This window comes from Dipodomys merriami, unplaced genomic scaffold (assembly GCF_024711535.1).
Source record: "Dipodomys merriami isolate MVZ:Mamm:240054 unplaced genomic scaffold, mDipMer1.0.p SCAF_19, whole genome shotgun sequence".
In the NCBI taxonomy this organism is placed as follows: domain Eukaryota; kingdom Metazoa; phylum Chordata; class Mammalia; order Rodentia; family Heteromyidae; genus Dipodomys; species Dipodomys merriami.
Window position 1 is genome coordinate 26,261,348 of NW_027203270.1, and position 19,255 is coordinate 26,280,602.

At 50.5% G+C, this 19,255-nt stretch overlaps 3 protein-coding genes across 4 annotated transcripts in view; all 3 read left to right on the forward strand.

Annotated features, from left to right (window-relative positions):
• The window catches only part of LOC138830992 (signal transducer and activator of transcription 5B), a 78,474-nt gene extending 75,745 nt beyond the window's left edge, over positions 1-2,729 (forward strand). For both annotated transcript variants that reach the window (XM_070028015.1, XM_070028016.1), the window contains one exon: positions 1-2,729. In XM_070028015.1, coding sequence (XP_069884116.1) covers positions 1-127 — 127 coding nt within the window. In that variant the 3' untranslated portion in view covers positions 128-2,729.
• A 4,142-nt stretch (positions 2,730-6,871) lies between these two features.
• Ghdc (GH3 domain containing) lies at positions 6,872-11,735 on the forward strand. Its single transcript, XM_070028017.1, has 10 exons — positions 6,872-6,924; positions 7,181-7,256; positions 7,396-7,693; positions 8,424-8,545; positions 9,021-9,522; positions 9,932-10,124; positions 10,234-10,305; positions 10,382-10,515; positions 10,820-10,905; positions 11,110-11,735. The coding sequence occupies exons 3-10, from the start codon at positions 7,408-7,410 to the stop codon at positions 11,326-11,328; spliced, it is 1,614 nt and encodes a 537-aa protein (XP_069884118.1). The 5' UTR covers positions 6,872-6,924; positions 7,181-7,256; positions 7,396-7,407; the 3' UTR covers positions 11,329-11,735.
• Positions 11,736-14,196: 2,461 nt separating this feature from the next.
• On the forward strand, positions 14,197-15,635 carry Hcrt (hypocretin neuropeptide precursor). The gene is made up of 2 exons (XM_070026810.1): positions 14,197-14,217; positions 15,261-15,635. The coding sequence occupies exons 1-2, from the start codon at positions 14,197-14,199 to the stop codon at positions 15,633-15,635; spliced, it is 396 nt and encodes a 131-aa protein (XP_069882911.1).
• The last annotated feature ends 3,620 nt before the right edge of the window (positions 15,636-19,255 follow it).

Below are 19,255 nucleotides of genomic sequence, written 5' to 3' on the forward strand. Positions count from 1 at the left end.
TCCTGACTCGGTTCTTGACACCGATGGGGACTTCGACCTAGAAGACACCATGGACGTGGCCCGGCGTGTGGAGGAGCTCCTAGGCCGGCCCATGGACAGTCAGTGGATCCCTCATGCCCAGTCGTGACCCACTTGGCCTTACTCCCCTCAGCTTCTTCATCCTCGCCCGAGGAATTATTCTTGTGGATGTTTTAATTCCATGAATCGCTTCTCTTTGGAAACAATATTCATAATGTGAAGTGTTAATACTAGTTGTGACTTTAGTGTTTCTGTGCATGGTGGCACCAGTGAAGAGTGAGTGTGAGTGTGCGTGTGAGCTTGCACATTGTGGTGTTTCCGCTCCTGGCTGCCCAGAGTCTGGATACAGCTCCAGGGCCTCACACAGAGATTGTGCTTGTTCGTGCCTCATGCCAAAGGCAATTAGTTCTATGAACCCTGGAATTTGGCCATGTGTCTTAAGAGTGGCTGAACTTTGACATGAGGCTACGCAAGTAAAACAAGAACAAAGGGAGGAAAAGGCACCTCTGGGAAGTCTTCGTCACTCTGCCAGGCAGTCTGTACAAACTGTCATTGTCTCTGCTTGTCTTCTAAGATGTGGATGACGGCCTTTTGACAGAGCTAGTCCTCCTGTCCTCTCTTCTCAGCCCCTGTGTGTGTGTGAGTGTGTGTGTGTGCGCACACACGTGCATGTGCATGCATGTACACACACACACACACACACAAAGGGATGGGAAAAGAAACAACATTAAAGATCTTTGGGGCAAGGGAAGCCACGGGTTTTTGGATGGATAGGTGGTAGCTTTTTGTATATCACGTAACCCATCCTAACATTCTCTCCTTCCCTTCTCCTTCCCTTCCTCTTCTTCTTCCCTTCCCCTCCCTCTCCACTCCTCCCCTTCTCCCCCCTTTTTCTTTCTCCCTCTCTCTTTCGCTCTCTACTTGACAATCAGTTATGTGTATATACCTGTGCACACCCATTTGGCAAAGTAGAGGGAAGGACAGAGAATCACAAGAATGCAGTGTGATGCCCTGTTTTTCAGCCAGGGAAGCATGGCATGCCAGTTCAGCTCTCAGGTGCTGAGTGTAGCCTTGTTGCCCAGGCAGCTGCCCTTCTGTGCTGCCCGTCCTTCCTCTGGGCCCCGGAGGCCCGATCCGGGGCTTTCTAAAGGCTTATTATATTGCCAATAGCTTTCTAAAAACGTTGAGTGGTAGTTTTGTTCCTAAATTGGGTCGTCTTTGTTTTCCCCTTTGCACCTGAATTTGACATGGAATTTCTCTCTTCCAACGTTTTGGGTCCTCAGCTGTTTGTATCCGGGTCACCTCTTTTCCCTTCCTTGTCACATTCTGTGTCCCGAGGAGGGGGTGGCAGGCCTGTGGCCTGCACGTTGAGCCGCTGGTTCAGCAGGCCATGCATCACCCAGCGCTGTGTTGGGAGTATGTGAATGGAGAAATGCAGTCATCAGGTTTGCTGGGAAGTTGGGTAAGCCGGAGAAACAAAAAAAGCCTTGACATGATTTTGTTCCACCATTTCCTGTGCAGCATTTCACCAGAAGAAAGGAGGGGCTGCAGCAGGCAGGCTGGATGGGGGAGAGCAGAAAGCTTATGGTTAAGGCCCACGAGGCCCCTCTCAGCCCCTCCAGAGTTAGGGCAGGACCACACCCAGGAAAGGATGGCCCTAAAACTTATTTTTATACATGTGAGTAAATAAACATATTTTTTTTACAAAAAGAAAAAAACTTCTGAATTTATCAATGCTGTTAAAAGAAAAATACTCCTCTGTAGTAAATTATTTATTGGAAGATGACTTTTTAAAAGCTGCTGTTTGCCTTGGCTTGGTTTCATATACTGATTTATTTTTCTATGCCCAGCAGTAGACTGTCTGCCTCAGGAACACAGCAACCCCCTCCATGGATACCAGTGTGGATGGAGGATGCCCAGCTCCTCCCCTCCCCTGAAGATTTGATCCAAATTCCCACTGTGAAGGTGGAAAGTAGAAACAGAAAGCCTGACAGCTGAGGGGAGCCCAGGCTTAAAGAGCCCTTTCCCTCCTGACACTCAGAGATCCTTTGCCTGTACTTGCCTCTTTGTCCCAGGCTACCCTAGCAAAGGACCTGTGGATGGACACACTTTCACATTGCTGATGGACACAGATCCAGGGCCCACAAAAGAGGCAGAGCAGCCTGGCAGTTGCAGGCTACTTGGAGCTCACTGTCAAGAGGTTAGGAAGGAAGGGTACCAAAGAGCTTGGCTTTCCACACAGTTGCTTGAGCTGCCATCAGTTTTCTCCTGAAGCTGTGCCTAGAGATGGAGGTTTGGGACTGGAAGGCTCTCTAGCTCTCTAATCTGCTTTCTGTTTTCTCTTTTCTCTCTTGCCCTGCTCCTCCAACCACAAGAAGGAGCTAGGCCCATCTCCACCCCCACCCCCTGCCTCCCCTCCCCTCCCTTCTTGCCCACCTGCCCTCAGCTCCTAGCCACACACAGCTCCAGGTGGTATATGCAGGGCTTTTTTTTAGGGGGCAGGGAGTGCAGGAGACACCAAACTGGATAGCACTTACAATGGAAGTATAGTTTTTATAATTTTCTTTTTTTCAAACTTTGTGAAATTATTTCAGATACATATTTTAGTGTCGAGGCAGATTAGTAGATAGCTACCAAAAAAATATTGTGTACAATTTGGGGCAGTCAGAATTGTGTATTTTATGTTACAATAAAGGCTTCCTCTGAAGGAACACTATGGAGTCTGGTCTTTCTTTCTGTCCGTCACATGTCAAGGGAAGAGTGTGGCTTTAAGAAGCACAAGTGTTCAGTCAAGACTGTGACCTTGAAAAAAGGAACTACTACTCAGGATGCTGAGATCTGAGGATTGTGGTTCAAAGCCAGCCCAGGCAGGAAAGTCCTTGAGACTCCTATCTCCAGTAAACCAGAAAACTGGAAGTGGTGCTGTGGCTCAGGTGGTAGAGTGCTTGCCTTGAGCTGAAGAACTGAGGGACAGCGCCCAGGCCCAAAGTTCAAGCCCCATGACCTAAAAAAAAAAAAAAAAAGAAGAAAGAAAAGAAAAAGGGAACTAGTTGGGTGCCAGCTGCTTAAAGGGTGAACCACTGCCGGGCGCTGGTGGCTCACGCCTGTAATCCTAGCTACTCAGGAGGCTGAGATCTGAGGATCGCGGTTTAAAGCCAGCCCGGGCAAGAAAGACCGTGAGACTCCTATCTCCAATAAACCACCAGAAAACCGGAAGCGGCGCTGTAGCTCAAGTGGTAGAGCGCTCGCCTTGAGCTGAAGAGCTGAGGGACAACGCCCGGGCCCAGAGTTCAAGCCCCACAACCGACAAAAAAAAAAAAAAAAAAAAAGGGTGAACCACTAGCTTTGTTGGCAAATAGCAGTGTCTCTTACCTGCCTGCTCAAGTAATCTTTGGGAAATTAGAATGATGGCCAACTCTAAACCTCCTTCCACTTCCTGTTTGTCAAATATAGTGCATCCAGATACCTCTCCTGTGAGACCCTTACTGTGTGATAATAGGAAGTTGGTTCATGCAGTGACAAAGGTCTTTATTAATACAAAAGAACATAAAGGGCCTGGGAATGTGGCTTAGTAGTAGAGGGCTTGGCTAGCATGCATGAAGCCCCAATTCCTCAGTACCACATAAACAGAAAAGGCTGGAAGTGGCACTGTGGCTCAAGTGGTAGAGTGCTAACCTTGAGCACAGAGAGGCTCAAGGACAGTGCCCAGGCTCTGAGTTCAAGCTTCAGGACCGGCAAGAAAAAAGAAAAAGGAAAAGAACATGGAGGCAGGCCCTAAGAAGCTGAGGTGACTCTTACAAGTAGAAGTTAAGAAAGGCATCCACATACCTAAAATCCTAATCTGAGAATTTCCATTCAAAGCCAGCCTAGCCAGGAAAATCTATGAGACTTAACTCCAGTTAGCCACCAAAACAGCAAGAAGTAGAGTGGTGGCTCAAGTAATAGAGTACCAGCCTTGAGCCAAAAAGCTTAGGGACTGCCTAGGCACTGAGTTCAAGCCCCAAGATAAGCACCAAAGGGGGGGCGGGGAGAAAGGTCACTCAGGCTAGGCACTGGAAGCTCACACCTGTAATCCTGGCTACTCTGGAGATTGAGATCCAAAGATAGAGCTTCAGAGATTCAAAGCCAGTTGGGGTAGAAAAGTCCATGAGACCACACACAAAAAGGCCTTTTATTATTATTATTATTATTATTATTATTATTATTATTATTAACAGAGCTGAGAGCTTGAAGCCCTGAGTTCAAGCCCCAGTACAGGCACCAAAAACAAAAGAAAAAAATGTCATTCGTGCAGAAGACTCGATCATGCCTACAGAGTAGGAAAGCATTCCAGGACTAGATAGGCATTTTCTGAGACATTCTGAAACTTCTGGGTGCTTTGGAATCTGGGAACCTTGGTATAGGTCAGGGCGCTGGGCTGCCCTCACCCCTTGTTTGAGTGTCTTGAGACACTAGAATTGCATGGAAGCTGAGAATACACTTCTGCATTCCCTGGGGTTGTCGGTCCACACCTGGAGGAGACACCCCCTCAAGGGCCTCACATGCCAAGCCTGGTTACATTGCACCTGAGCAGCATGGTAAGGGATGAAATAGTTTCAGAAAGTTAGAGTTAACCACGTCTTCATTTCAAGAAACTCTAGGGTGCTGCTGGTTTAAGCCTATAATCCCAGCTCCTCAGGATGCTGAGATCTGAGGATTGAGATTCAAAGCCAGCTCAGGTTGGAGAAAATCTGGGAGACATTGCCAATTAACTACCAAAAAAACTGAAAATGGATCTGAGGTTCAAGTGGTAGAGTGCTATAGCCTTGGGCAAAAAAGCTCAGGGACAATGCCTAGGCCCTTAGTTTAAGCTCTAAGACCAGCACAAAAAGGAAGGGAGGAAACACTACTGTAGCCAGGTATGGTAATGCAAGCATGTAATCCCAGCTACCCAGTAGGCAGGTACAGGAGGATGGTGAGTTTGAGGCCAGTCTAGGCAATGTTAGCAAGATCCTATCTAAAAGTTAATAAAAATAGGGGCTGGGAAGGTGGCTCAGTGGTAGAGCGCTTGCCTTGCATGCATGAAGCCCTGGGTTCGATCCCTCAGCACCACATAAGCAAAAAGAAAAAAGCCAGAAGTGACGTTGTGGCTCAAGTGGTAGAGCACTAGCCTTGAGCTGAAGAGCTGAGGGACAGCGCCTAGGCCCAGAGTTCAGGCCCCACGACTGGACCCCTTCCCCCCCTAAAAAAAAGTAAGTAAATAAAAAAAAAAAGAAAAAAAAATCATAGATTTGCCAGACACCAGTGGCTCATGCCTATAATCCTAGCTACTAAGGGGGCTGAGATCTGAGGATTATGGTTCGAAACCAGTCCAGGCAGAAAAGTTCCTGTGAGACTCTTACCTCCAATTAACCACTCAAAAACCAGAAGTGGTTCTGTGACTCAAAGTGGTAGAGTAGGGGCTGGGAAGGTGGCTCAGTGGTAGAGCGCTTACCTTGCATGCCTGAGGCCCTGGGTTTGATTCCTCAGCACCACATAAGCAAAAAGAAAAAAGCCAGAAGTGGTGCTGTGGCTCAAGTGGTAGAGCACTAGCCTTGAGCTGAGGGACAGTGCTCAGGCCCACGACTGGACCCCCCCCCAAAAAAAAAAAAGTGGTAGCGTGCTAGCCTGGAGCACAAAATGGCTCTGGGACAGTGCCCAGGCCCTGAAGTCAAACCTCACAACTGACCAAAAAAAAAAAAAAAGAGCTAGGAAGGTGGCTCAGTGGTAGCATGCTTGCCTTGCTAGCCTTGAGCTGAAGAGCTGAGGGACAGCGCCCAGGTCCAGAGTTCAGGCCCCATGACTGACAAATTAATTAATTAATTGTTTTACTTTGAGATAGGTCAACAAATTAATGCAGACACTCATGCCAATTAACGAGGTAGAGCCTGGATAAAGTATTAGTTAAAAAACAAACACAACAACCACAAAAACACAAACCAGTGCTGTCAAGTTGTCTTACTTAAGGATGGGTTATTGTTTATCTTGGAAATGTGTAATAGAGGGCATCTGCTTGTCTGTATAAAAGGATGAGGTCTCCTTCTGTCTTGGTAATTTCTTGGCAGTTTGCTTATGAGACACATCATATTCTAGTTTAGTGCTTAGTGGTAGAAGTTGGCTACGTGCCAATGCCTCAAGAACAGAGAAGTCTAGACTCCATCTCCAATTAGCTAGCAAATAGCCAGGCTAGGTGGAGTGCTAGGGTGTCAGCCTAGCAAGCATGAAGCCCTGAGTTCAAACCCCAGTACCACCAAAAAGAAAAAACAAACAAAAACAAAACCAAGAAAGGAAAAAGTTATTAACTTCCTTGAAAAAAGATTTCTGGAGTAAAATGCTCTTTTATCTGTTTGTATGTCTGGGTGCTGTCCCTGAGGGTTTTTTTGTTTTTTCCCTCAAGGCTAGCACTCTACCACTTGAGCTACAACGCCACTTCTAGCTTTTTTGGTGGTTAACTGGAGATAAGAGCCTCGCAGACTTTCCAGCCTCTGCTGGCTTCAAACTATAATCCTTAGATCTCAGCCTCCTGCTTTGCTAGCATTACAGGCATGAGCCACTGCTGCCTGGCAGCTTTTAGTTTTTAGCAGTTCTCTGACTTGAACCTGCTCCAGGATGGAGAGTCCTTCCCTCACGATTCAAGCTGTTTAATGGTTCTCTTTTCCACACTCAGCCTTTTCTTCCTTCACCTGCCCATGTTTGAGAATCAGCTACTCTGGGTTGAACTCCCTCACCTACTGGCCTGAGCTAGCACGCAATTTGTTGTCCCTTAGGTCTGGTCCCTTTAAGAGCACCCCCCAGCTCCTCCCTCTTCTTGCCGGATTTCCTCATTTATGTCCAGCCCATTAAAGCCATCGCTCCACCTTTCTCGCCGGATGTATTTTGAGACTGCAGGCACTGAGGGGCTTGGGGGTGGAGGGTGGGGGGCAGAGGGAGGGATCTGGGAGTAAGCGGAAGTGGGTGGGATAGGTGCTTGTGGACCTGGACTCCACTACCTAGGGCTTCAGAGGTCCACCAAGCTGGGACAGGGAGGATCCTGGGAGAAAACAAAGCCAAAGCTGTCATTCTTTAAGTAACTATGGTTCAGTGTCAGGCCAGTGCCCCACACTCTCTACCTTCTGCGGGAACTAATTATTCTTCCCTATTGTAGGATCAGGAAGTGAGCTCAGCACCAGTAACCCAGGACCACTCAGCTAACAAGCAGCAGAGGCAGGGTCTGAACTCAGGTCAGCCTCAGTGTCCTCCACACCATCCCTTGCCCAGCAGGATCCTGGCTTCCCTGTAACTTCTTTTCCCTTGGTTTTTCGGTGGTAGTGGGGGCGGGGGCATCTCCGCAGGGCCCCACGGGTTCCTTTCTCCTCCCAGGACTGTGTGGAGATGTTGCTGTGGCTGCTGCTGCTGCTGCTTCTCATGCTGCTGCTGCTGCTGCTGCTGCTGCCCACATTCACCTTGCTTGGGCAGCAGATATCCCTGGAAGCCAGGCTGCTCTGGCTTGCCAACCTTCAGCACCGTGTGGCATGGAGGGTCCTGTGCTGGGCAGCTGCGTGGCAGCAGCGGAGACTAGAACAGACCACACTGTGTGTGGAGGAGAGTCAGCAGCAAGCCCTGACCTGGTGTCTACAGAGAGCCTGGGGACCCCGCTGTTCCTCCAAGGGGAGCACAGGTGTGTTTTCCAGGGGCTGGGGAGGTTTGAAAGCAAGCCCACAGTATAGTCAGATTCTAGAACCTGAACACTGTCCCAACCCCCATTACCAATTCAGTGTGTCCTGGCCCAGAGACCCACCAGGGCCCAGGATTGGTTGTCCATTTCACATAAGATGAATTTTCTTACCTTGAGTGTGTGTGTGTGTGTGTATGTGTGTGTGTGTGTATACTCTGATTTGAATTCAGGACCTCCTGGTACTTGGGCCGAAACTCAGAACCTCGTTACTGTCCCTTAGCTGTTTCCTTTTCTTCTTTTGATGCCTTTTCTTCTTTTGATGCCTTTCCTAGGGCTTGAACTCTGGACTTAGGTGCTGTCCCTGAGCTTTTTCACTCAAAGTCTGGTTCTTCACCACTTGAACCACAGCTCCACTTCTGGCTTCTGGCTGGTTAATTGGAGATAAGAGTGTTATGGACTTCAAAATCTCAATCCTCAGATCTCAGACTCTTCAGTAGCTAGGATAACCAGTGTGAGCCACTGGCTCCCTGTAACCCTGGTCCCTTTTATAATCCCTTGTCCTTCCTTTTCTTCTCTCTTTCTCTACTCATAGTTCTTCCCCACCTCTTCTAGATGTTCTCCCATACCAAGCCCTGTGCTGGGTTCCTTCCAGAAAGGTCTCACCAGTGTTGCTTGAAACTCTTGAGAAACTATGCATCCTCTTGAGGTGTTTCTTGTGTCTTTGGGGCTACAGATATGAACACCTTTCGGAATCGTCTTCCACTGACCAATCCCAGCCAAGCCCCAGAGGAAGAAAATGTGGCCCACCTCCCACCACCTATCTCCAACCAGTACTCAGGAGAGGCCTCTCTGCAGGTAAACTGGAATGGCCAGAGCCTAGCACACCAAGACCTCTACTTACTGCCAAACGCTTCAGTCAGAGTTGACAAGAACACTCCAACTGGCCATTTAGGGTCTGGCTGTGAAGTCAGACTAATAACTTTTTTTTTCTTTTCTTTTCTTTTCTTTTCTTTCTTTCCTCTTTCTTTCTTTCTCTTATTTCTTTTCTTTGTGAGGTCTGAGCTTGAACTCAGGGCCTGGGCACCGTCCCTTTTTTGCTCAAGGCTAGCACTCTATCACTTGAGCCACAGTTCCACTTCTGGCTTTTTAAAATTTATTGATTTATTTGTTTGTTTATTTTGCTGGCTAGAGATGAGAGTCTCACAGATTTTTCTGTCTGGGCTGGCTTTGAACCATGATCCTCAGACCTCAGCCTCCCGAGTAGCTTTGGATTATAGATGTGAGCCACTAGCACCTGGCTCCTAACAGCCGTTCTTGTTTCCCCCATCAGGCCACCCTGCTGGGTCTTGTAGCCCTAAACAAGGCCTATCCAGAAGTGCTAGCTCCAGGAGGGACTGCCTGTGTGACCCCCACATCTCCATGGCCCAGCCCTCTCCCCTGGCCTGGGAGTGTCCTGAGCTGGGCAAGACCCCCAGGGGCCAAGGACACTGAGGCCCTGTTGCTCGTGGCACTCAGGTCCCCAGGGCTGAGAGCACTGGAGGCTGGAACAGCAGTGGAGCTCCTGGATGTCTTCTCAGGCCTGGAGGTCAAGGGCGAAGAACTGGCGGAGGCAATAGCTGCTGGGAACACAGGGGCGCCGCTCCCCAAACGGGCAGCTGAGCTGCGGGAGGCCCTAAAGCAGGGATCCCGAGGACTGGCCCTTCGGCTGTGGCCACAGCTGCGGGTGGTGGTGACTCTGGATGCAGGAGGACAGGCCGAGGCAGTGGCTGCCCTTGGGGCTTTGTGGTGTCAAGGGCTAGCCTTCTTCTCTCCTGCCTATGCTGCTTCTGGAGGTCAGCTGAATGCAGGGTGGGTGGAGCGGGGATGGGTCACAGGTATACAGTCTTGGCCATACACTGAGTCCTAGACTCCTTGAATGCTTCATACACTGTACACACTGGGGATTCTCAGCTGTATCTCACAGATGTGTGAACACTCAGGTTCACAGAGAAGCAGGAATGTTGCATGAAACTCCCCAGTTTTAGGATTTACTCTCCGCTCTGCTACCTCTAAAGCCACAGCCCTCTGCCTGCCTCTTCCCAGAAGGGAACAAACAAGGCTGGGCCTGGAAGCCAGAAAGAATGGGGAGGAGGATGGGGAGGAGGGGGAGCCTGGAGTCCAGAATAAGGCTTGGCGGCCTGCTGCTGTTGTCTGATGTCAGTGCACCACCAGATGGCAAAGAAGTTGCTTTGCTCCCTGCAGGGGTGGTAGGCCTAAACTTATGGCCAGAGCAGCCCCATGGGCTCTACCTCCTGCACCCTGGAGCCCCTTTTATTGAGCTGCTCCCAATCAAGGAAGAAACTCAAGAGGAGACAGCTCCCACGTTCCTTCTGACTGAGGCCCAAAGGGGCAAGGAGTATGAGCTGGTGCTGACTGACCACATCAGCCTGACCAGGTGATCCGCTGCCCCTGCCCCTGCTACCTCAGGCCTTCTGATGCCCCGCTGGGGGAGGGGGGCGAGCAAGGGGGTGAGCTCACCCTCTCTCCCACCCCTCCTCCCTCAGATGCCGCTTGGGTGATGTGGTACAGGTGGTTGGTGCCTATAATAAGTGTCCAGTTGTCAGATTCATGTACAGGTAAGCAACCCCAGGGGTACTGAAGGGCTGTCCTTGTATACTGGGCACCACTGCCTTTGCCCTCTTCCTCCCCCAGGCTGGACCAGACTTTGAGTGTACGGGGAGAAATGACTGGTGAGAAGATGTTCTCCGAAGCCCTGGCCCAGGCAGTGGGACAGTGGCCAGGAGCTAAGCTGTTGGACCATGGCTGTGTAGAAAGCAGCATTCTGAGTAAGGGTCTCCATCAGTTGTTGCCATAATCTATATCCATCCTGCCAGGAGACCTCTAAAAAGGAGGAAAGGATCCGCTTCCTTTATTGCTCTTTACAAAAGTCCCTCTTTGGATCTAACTCCCTTCTTTCCTGCTACACTTTTTACCTACTTCCTTTCCTGACCTGTCTCATATTTAAGATTAGGCTCTAGGTTCCCCCCCCCCATGAGCCTCAGAAGGAAAGAAGAAATGGGGGCAAAGGGTGTTGGCCCTGAAAACCACCCCATTCTCAGGAAAACGTGTGCATGTGGGGTTTGTCTGCAGACTCCTCTGACGGCTCTGCGCCGCACTACGAGGTGTTTGTGGAGCTGAGAGGGCTGCGGAATCTGTCGGAAGGAAATCGAGATAAGGTAAAGGAGATAGGGGCCAGGATGTGACCACCTGTTCTCCATTCCACACATCCCCAGGGGAGTGACAGGGAGAGAGAGGCAGGGGGGGAGAAGCCCCTTTCCAGGGCTCAGGATGGGAGGGGTGCTGATTGCACGTTACCCACCTCCCCAAGCATAGTCATGTATACACAGCCTCACAGCAGCCTCTGACCATTCTGTTCTCAGCTGGACCACTGCCTCCAGGAAGCCTCGCCTCACTACAAGTCTCTGCGGTTCAGAGGCAGCGTGGGCCCTGCCAGGGTGCACCTGGTGGGGCCAGGGGCCTTCCAAGCACTCCGGGCTGCCCTGTCCTCCTGCCCCTCAGCTTCCTTCCCTCCCTCCATGCCCCGGGTCCTTAGGCATAGGCACCTGGCCCAGCTCCTGCAGAGAAAGGTGGTGTCCTGAGCCACGGGTGCCTACAGCCCTGCTATCCACAGCACCAGCCTGACTCTTTCCTCTGAGGCCTCTCTGGATGGAGAGTCCTTGGCCAGAGACTTTCACTTGACATTGGCTCATCAGAGCCCCTGGGCCTGATGGGAAATGTTGGCCTTTGTTGGCTAATTCTGAAGTGTGAGCTTTAGGACTATAGCAGAATGCAGCAGTGCCCTGCCCATATCCACCTTGGCCGGCTATGGAGGACATTACTAGAGGATTCCCAGTCATACCAATGGTTTCCTGTGTCTCTCAGCCCAGTGGTGTTCTCTGGCCACTTGAACCATGTATTGGGGTGGTCCAAAATAAATTGGAATTCATGTCCTTCATCAGTATGGGGGACAGGAGTTGATGAATAAAAACCTCAGCATCATTTCTCTGAGTAAGACAAGTTTCAAGTGTGTTCTGTAAGATCTCTCAAGGGTCCCCAGCAGGGTGATTGGAAGCCACCTGCAGCAGTAGTGAGTTACTGTGACCCTCCTCCCTTGCTCAATCTGAAGTGCTTCCTGGAGGATTAAGCAGCTCCTTCTTGCCTAAGGCAACCTAGAAAACACAGACTGCCTTTCAGCTTCCCCCTGAGTCACCAGCATAGCTGAAAGGTGAAAAAGCTGTCACAACGTCCAGTGCCCTATAAGGACCCTTTTCTGACCAAACAACCACAACTCACTTCTATAATGGGCATAGGGGGAGCGATACTTCAAATTGCAACGTTATCACAGTAGGAAGCAAATTCAGAGCAGTGGGGAAACTGAGCCTCCCACCTTGTGTGATTTCCTAAGGCCCCATAGGTCCTAAATCAAGGCTGCTCTGTTCTGGATCATTTGTTGAACTTCCAATTCTACCTCTGCACTGCAACTCAGTCCCTCTAGGGTCCCCACAGGTGGGCCCCTCCCTTGTCAGCCAGCTCCACCACAGCCCACGACTTTCCCATTTCAACCCCACCCCACAGTGGCTCTCCATCGACAGAGGAAGACCAATCAACTTGAACCATTAGGTCCTTTGAACATTTTTGTCTGGTGCTGGTAGCTCACACCTCTAATTCTAGCTACTCAGGTATAAGGATCAGAACAGCCTTGAGTAAAAAAGCCAAGTTAAGAGTACAGTGCCCAGAGTTCAAGCCCAGTACTGGCACAGAATAAAAGAAAAGAAAATGCTGGCCCTCACAGTCATTTCTCTTTTCTCCATACTGAGTACCACGCCCCCACCCCACGTGAGCAAAACCCTGTCACCTCCAACCTTTTATCAGTTGTCTCTTCTGAAGCATGCCTGTTCCTTTAACCTACTTGTCTACTTTTCAGACAAAGCCTTCAAGAGCCCCAGCTCTCCTCTCACTTCCCCTCCCCCTCCTTGCAACCCAGGAAGTCTTTGCCTATGACTATTCTTCCCTCTCTTGAATTCTTGTGTCAAATGTCACCACACCCAGACTTGTGTGTTTCTTGAAAGCAGGCCTATGTACATTGCTGCACTCATGCTACTTGAGGCTGGCCTAGAACAGGGGCTCGGTTACAGTGCCCTAAATAGAAGCTAAGTTTACAGAGAATATGAGTCCTTCATGCTAAATGGCTCCACCACTAAAGATGGAGAAGGGGGCTAGGCACCAGTGGTTCATACCTATAATCCTAGCTACTCAGGAGGCTGAGATCTGAGGATCGTGGTTCAAAGCCAGCTCAGGCAGGAAATTCCATGAGGATCTTATCTCCAATTAACCACCAGAAAACTGGAAGTGGAGCTGTGGCTCAAAGTGGTAGAGCACTAGCCTTGAGCAAAAGAGCTAAGGGACAGTGCTCAGGCCCTGAGTTCAAGTCTCACCACTGACAAAAAAAAAATCAGTGGAAGTCGGGCGCTGGTGGCTCACGCCTGTAATCCTAGCTATTCAGGAGGCTGAGATCTGAGGATCGCGGTTCAAAGCCAGCCCGGGCAGGAGAGACCGTGAGACTCCTATCTCCAATAAACCACCAGAAAACCGGAAGTGGCGCTGTAGCTCAAGTGGTAGAGCGCTCGCCTTGAGCTGAAGAGCTGAGGGACAGCGCCCAGGCCCAGAGTTCAAGCCCCACGACCAAAAAAAAAAAAAAAAAAAAAAAAATCAGTGGAGAAAAGGGGATCCCATGGAGATGGGAGGAAGAAGAAGAAATGAGGAGGATACTTTTCCACCAGCTTCCAGCAGGAACCAAGTCTGGCTGCGTTTTGCTCCTACTGCCTGCAGTGGCTCTCCAGGGTTTTCCATCATGAAGATTGGTGGAATGGGTAGAAGGAAAGGAAAGCTGGGCAGCAGGGGAGAGCAGCTCAGAAACTGTCTCCATGGAGGAAGAAGGCTCTGGAACCTGACAGAGATCCCAGAGGCAGTGACAGGGAAGGGTGGGGGCTTGTTGTGTCTCAACACAATGGACACACAGGCACAATGCTGCCCCTAATTAGTAGCTGCCCTCTCCCCCATTGTCCCAGGCAGTGCCCCAGAGAAGGCTTAGGCTTCTATTATCCAGTCAGATTCCTGGGTGCAAGGTGGCCTCATTAGTGCTGGGAGACCACCCCATCTCCAAGGAGCAGGCAGATAGACAAAAGAGGGGAACCAAGGTCACAGACATCCAACCCGGGCCTCCTAATGCCTCCACTGCCATTCCTTAGGCCCAACCTGGAGACGGTCCCCATTTTGGGATACTAATCTTAGACTGGCCTTTGTCTGGCTCTGGAAAGGACGCAAGTGCTCCTCGTGTCCCCGCCACCTCAGAGCAATATAAACCCTGGGCCCCTGCTTGTCGGTCACACCCAGACGCTGGTCTCAAGCTTTGCAGCCATTTGGACCTCTGCACTGCAGACACTTCCTTTTTGGGATAACCAGACGCCATGAAGCTTCCTTCCACAAAGGTAAAGACACCATAGCAGGGAGGTCAAAGGAATGCTTGCTCAGGGGGCTGGAGAAAAGGCCAAAAGTGTTTCCCTAATGTGAACTCCTGGCCACTAACCTGACTTAGCTGACACCATGTCCTGTGCCCTGTTCTTCTAAGAGCTTATGTTTATTGAGGATTTACTATGTGCCTGTCAAGTGCTGTTTGTACCTGACTTCTCATCCTCCCAGTAGCCCTGCACTGTACAGGTAAAGAGTGTTCTAAAGAGTGCAAAATGGGTCAGAAGTCATGGTGTCGTTTCTCCTGCAAAAGGCAGAGGATACAACAGCCTAGAGTGCTGCTGATCATGGATTTCTACCTGGTTGCTTGCTGTGTGGGCAAGGGGGAGGGGAGGGTGACTTTAAATAAGGCCTCTGTTTTCCCCATGTTAAAAACAACTTCTGGCTGGGTGCTGATGACTCACATCTGTAATCCTAACTACTCTGTAATCCTAGCTACTCAGGAGGCTGAGATCTGAGGATCTTGGTTCGAAGCCAGCCTGGGCAGAAAAATCCCTGTGAAACACTTATCTCCAATTAACCACTCAAAAAACTGGAAGTGGCGCCATGGCTCAAGTGGTAGAGTGCTCGCCTTGAGCTGAAGAGCTCAGGGACAGCGCCCAGGTCCTGAGTTCAAGCCTCATGACTTAGAGAAGAAAAAAAAAAAAAAAAAGAGGGAAAAAAAACCCCACAAACACACCCAGAACAACAATAATGAAAAAACTGGAGCAGACAGACTCAGACACACCTGTCTCTAGGTGGAATGGTAAGCCTTATATGGGGACCAAGGTATCATGCAAGGTGAGGGATTGAGTCTACCCAGGCAATCTCCAATGGACTTCCTGGGGGAGATACTCTGCTGGGTCTTGCAGGATGAGCTAGCAAAGGAGACAGCAAGGACAGAAGCAGGAAAACTGATTGTCAGCACAAGGTTAGAAGAGTTAGGGCCTGAGCAATGGAGGCTAGTGGATGGGCCGGGAGAGAGGAAGACCTCCAGCATTCTAGTCTCTGCCTCCCTCCCTAGGTCTCCTGGGCGGCTGTGACACTGTTGCTGCTGCTGCTGCTGCCGCCCGCGCTCCTGTCCCCCGGGGCGGCCGCGCAGCCTCTGCCCGATTGCTGTCGCCAGAAGACGTGCTCCTGTCGCCTGTACGAGCTGCTGCACGGCGCGGGCAATCACGCCGCCGGCATCCTCACGCTGGGCAAGCGGAGGCTGGGACCCCCGGGCCTCCAGGGCCGGCTGCAGCGCCTCCTGCAGGCCAGCGGCAACCACGCCGCGGGCATCCTGACCATGGGCCGCCGCCGCGCAGGCGCAGAGCCCCCGGCCCGGCCCTGCCCCGGCCCACCTTGTCCCGCCGCTGCAGCCGCTGCAGCCGTGCCAGCCGGGCGGCCCGGGATCTGAACCCTTCTCTCCTGTCCCTGTTCGGGTCCTGTCTTCTCCCTTTTGCTCGCCGGTGTCAGTCCCTAGTAAAAAGGCAATAAAGACGACTCTCTGTTCGTGTGACTGGACTTTGTTACAGTGTGCCGCCCCCCCACCCCCACCCCACCGGCGCCTTCCAGGGGGCGCCAGGGCATCTTTTTTATATTTAAAACGTTTTATTGTTATTATAAAGGTGATGTACAGAGGTGTTACAGTTACAGACGATAAAGAGTACATTTCTTTTTTGATGTCGCCCCTTCCCTTGCTCAGGGAGAGCATTTTAAAGAAGCTAAAGGCCTGGTAGTCTAGTTTGTCAGAAGTCTGAAACAGTCGGGCGCTGGTGTCTCTCGCCTGTAATCCCGGCTTCTCAGGAGGCTGAGACCTGAGGATCGAGGTTCAAAGCCAGCCTGGGCCGGAAAGTCGGTGAGATTCATCACCAATAAACCATCAGAAAACCAGAAGTGGCACTGTGGCTCAAGTGGTAGAGCGTTTGCCTTGAGCTGAAGAGCTGAGGGACAGAGCCCAGGCCCAGAGTTCAAGCCCCATGAACCATCTGATCTGAACCATCTGGTGGGACCATCTGCAAAGCCCTGGAGTGCAGGGCTAGCTGCACAGATGCATGCTTAGTTGGGGAGGACATGGGACAGCCATGCCCCCACATTGCTCTGCAAACTATCTCATGACCCGAGGGAGGAATCAAAGCATTGCCAGGCACAGGTGGCTCACACCTGTAATCATAGGATCAAGGTTCAAAGACTGCTTGTAAGAAAGCTTGTAAGACATTTCCAATTAACTAACCCAAAAGCTGGAAATGGAGCTTGGCTAGCCTTGAGTAAAAAAGGATCAGGGAGGAAGAGGAGGAGGAGTAGGAAGAGGAGGAGGAGGAGGAGGAAGAGGAGGAGGAGGAGGAGGAGGAGGAGGAGGAGGAGGAGGAGGAGGAGGAGGAGGAGGAGGAGGAGGAGGAGGAGGAGGAGGAGGAGGAGGAGGAAGAAGAAGCATGTTAAGAAGGCTTGCAGAAGGCTGGGAAGGAGCTCAGCTGTAGAGTGCATGCCTTGCAAGCATGAGGCCCTGGGTTTGATTCCTCAGCACCACATAAACAGAAAAAGCCGGAAGTGGCACTGTGGCTCCAGTGGTAGAGTGCTAACCTTGAGCTGAAGAGCTGAGGGACAGCGCCCAGGCCCAGAGTTCAGGCCCCATGACAGGCAAAAAACAAACAAACAAACAAACAAACAAAAAAGAAGGCTTGCAGAGGATAGAGCTGAGAGTCTAACCTGCCCAAAAGACAGGGCATACAAGCTTGTATCTCCCAGAGGGATTGCAGTGTGAGGTATAGGGATGAGGAGTAGAAATGCTTCTGAAAATGAGTCCCTGGAATGAGTTGACACAACCTGGATTGTGAAGGTTCTAATCAATTATCACACTGCCCTTCATTCTGTAACAATGATAGTGGGGTGTGGGGGGGAGGGGTTCTTAAGCAGCAATGGGACAAGACTTTTCTGTAACTATAGTCAAAGACACTAGAGGTTTAATTGGCATTCCTCCCAAAATGCCTATATTGAAGTCTAACCCCAGACATTCAGAATCTGACCTTAGCTGGGCACTGGTGGCTCAACACCTGTAATCAGCTACTCAGAAGGCTGAAATTTGAGAATTGTGGTCTGAAGCCAGCCTGGACAGACAAAAGTAAGAGACTCTTATTCCCAGTTAACCACCAAAAAGCTGGAAGTGGAACTGTCCCAAGTGGTAGAACACCAGCTTTAGTAAAAAAACAAACAAACAAAAAAAAAAAAAACTAAGGGACAACATCTAGGCACTGAGTTCAAGCCCCATTACTGGCACATACAAAAAATAAATAATAATGAAAATTAAAAGGGGGCTGGACTCTGGTGGCTCAGGCCTGAAATTCTAGCTACTCAGGAGGCTAAGGTCTGAGAATCACAGTTCAAAGCCAGCCTGGGTTGGAATGCCTGTGACTCTTATCTCCAATTAACCACTCAAAAACTGGAAGTGGAGCTGTGCTTCAAGTGGAAGAGTGCAATCCTTGAGTGGAAAAACCTAACAGATATTACCCAAGCCCCGAGTTCAAGCCCCAGTATGGCACGCGCGCGCGCGCACACACACACACACACACACACACACACACGCACACACACACACACACACAAATGACTAAAGCCAGGTGTCAGTGGCCCATGCCTATAATCCTAAATGCTCAGGAGGCTGAGATCTGAAGGTCATGGTTCAAAGCCAACCTAGGCAGGAAAGTCCATGAGACTCTTTATCTTATCTTCAATTCACCACCAGAAAACCAGAAGTGGCGCTGTGGTTCAAAGTGGTAGCTCACTAGCCTTGAGCAAAAGAAAGAGCTCAGGAACAGAACCCAGGCCCTGGGTTTAAGCCCCATGACTGACAAAAAAAATTTTTTTTAAAAAGAAAGACTACATAATTCTCTCAATAATTGCATGAGGTAGTTGCTAGCTCCATTTTACAGATAAGGAAAATTAGTCTGAGAAAGACTATCACACAGTTCATGTCTAGATCTAAGAGTCTGACCTGCTGGGCTCAGAAGAGTTTAGCTGGTATCCTCAGCAAAGAGAGAAGACAAGACTTAGTGGGGCTTACTTCCTGGGGGAAGCTGGGCTTCTAAGATTTCACTTTTTTTGTTTTTTGTTTTTGTTTTGGTTTTGGTTGGTCGTGGCGGCTGAACTCTGGACCTAGGTGCTGTCCCTCAGCTCTTCTGCTCAAGGCTAGCGCTCTATCACTTGAGTCACAGTGCTACTTCTGGCTTTTTCTGCTTATGTGGTGCTGAATAATAGAACCCAGGGCCTCCTGCATGCAAGGCAAGCACTCTACCACTGAGCCACCTTCCCAGCCCCACTATTTTTTTTTTTTTTGGCCAGTCCTTGAACTCAGGGCCTGGGCACTGTCCCTGGACTTCTTTTGCTCAAGACTAGCACTCTACCATTTGATCCACCGCGCCACTTCCAGCTTTTTTCTGTTTGTATGTGGTACTGCTTCATGCATGCTAGCCAAGCACTCTACCACTGAGCCACCTTCCCAGCCCGACTTCACATTTTTTGAAATAATTTTTTATTTTTTATTGTTATTATAAAGGTGATGACTGTCAGGTAATGAATGAGTCCATTTGTTTCTGGACAAATGAAAACTTCACATCGTTAACTCCTAATCCACAAAAAACTAGGCTCTGAACCCTGGCTCTCACATAGGGACGCTGCAAACATGCCAACCCCAGCAGGCGGCACTGTGAACCAGACACCAGCCCCAGCGTGGGCCGCGCGGGGGAAACCCGTGGGGTGGAGCCACAGGAGCAGCCAGGGAACCACGCGCAGGGGCGTGGCCACCCTGGACTGAGGGCGTGTCTTCCAGACAAGCCCCACCTCCCGATGGGCGTGTCTTCAAGTCTTTCCCCCAAGAGACACGCGTGGGCCGCTCCCCTGCGGGAGGGAGGAGGGCTGCGGAGAGGGGTGCGGGAGTCTCTGGCGGCCCCTCCCCGTGAGGGGCCACGTGGCGGGCGCGGGCCGAACCCTCAGGGAAGAACCTGACCCGTGGGGAGGGGGGGGGGTGACGGAGGCGGTGCCGAG

Excerpts from the sequence above, each read along its gene's own strand:
- Ghdc (XM_070028017.1), top strand. The coding sequence starts at position 7,408 with ATGTTGCTGTGGCTGCTGCTGCTGCTGCTTCTCATGCTGCTGCTGCTG. Across the intron at positions 9,523-9,931 it reads TGCCTATGCTGCTTCTGGAG|GGGTGGTAGGCCTAAACTTA; the intron begins GTCAGCTGAATG and ends TGCTCCCTGCAG. Across the intron at positions 10,306-10,381 it reads GTTGTCAGATTCATGTACAG|GCTGGACCAGACTTTGAGTG; the intron begins GTAAGCAACCCC and ends TTCCTCCCCCAG.
- Hcrt (XM_070026810.1), top strand. The coding sequence starts at position 14,197 with ATGAAGCTTCCTTCCACAAAG. Across the intron at positions 14,218-15,260 it reads TGAAGCTTCCTTCCACAAAG|GTCTCCTGGGCGGCTGTGAC; the intron begins GTAAAGACACCA and ends CTCCCTCCCTAG.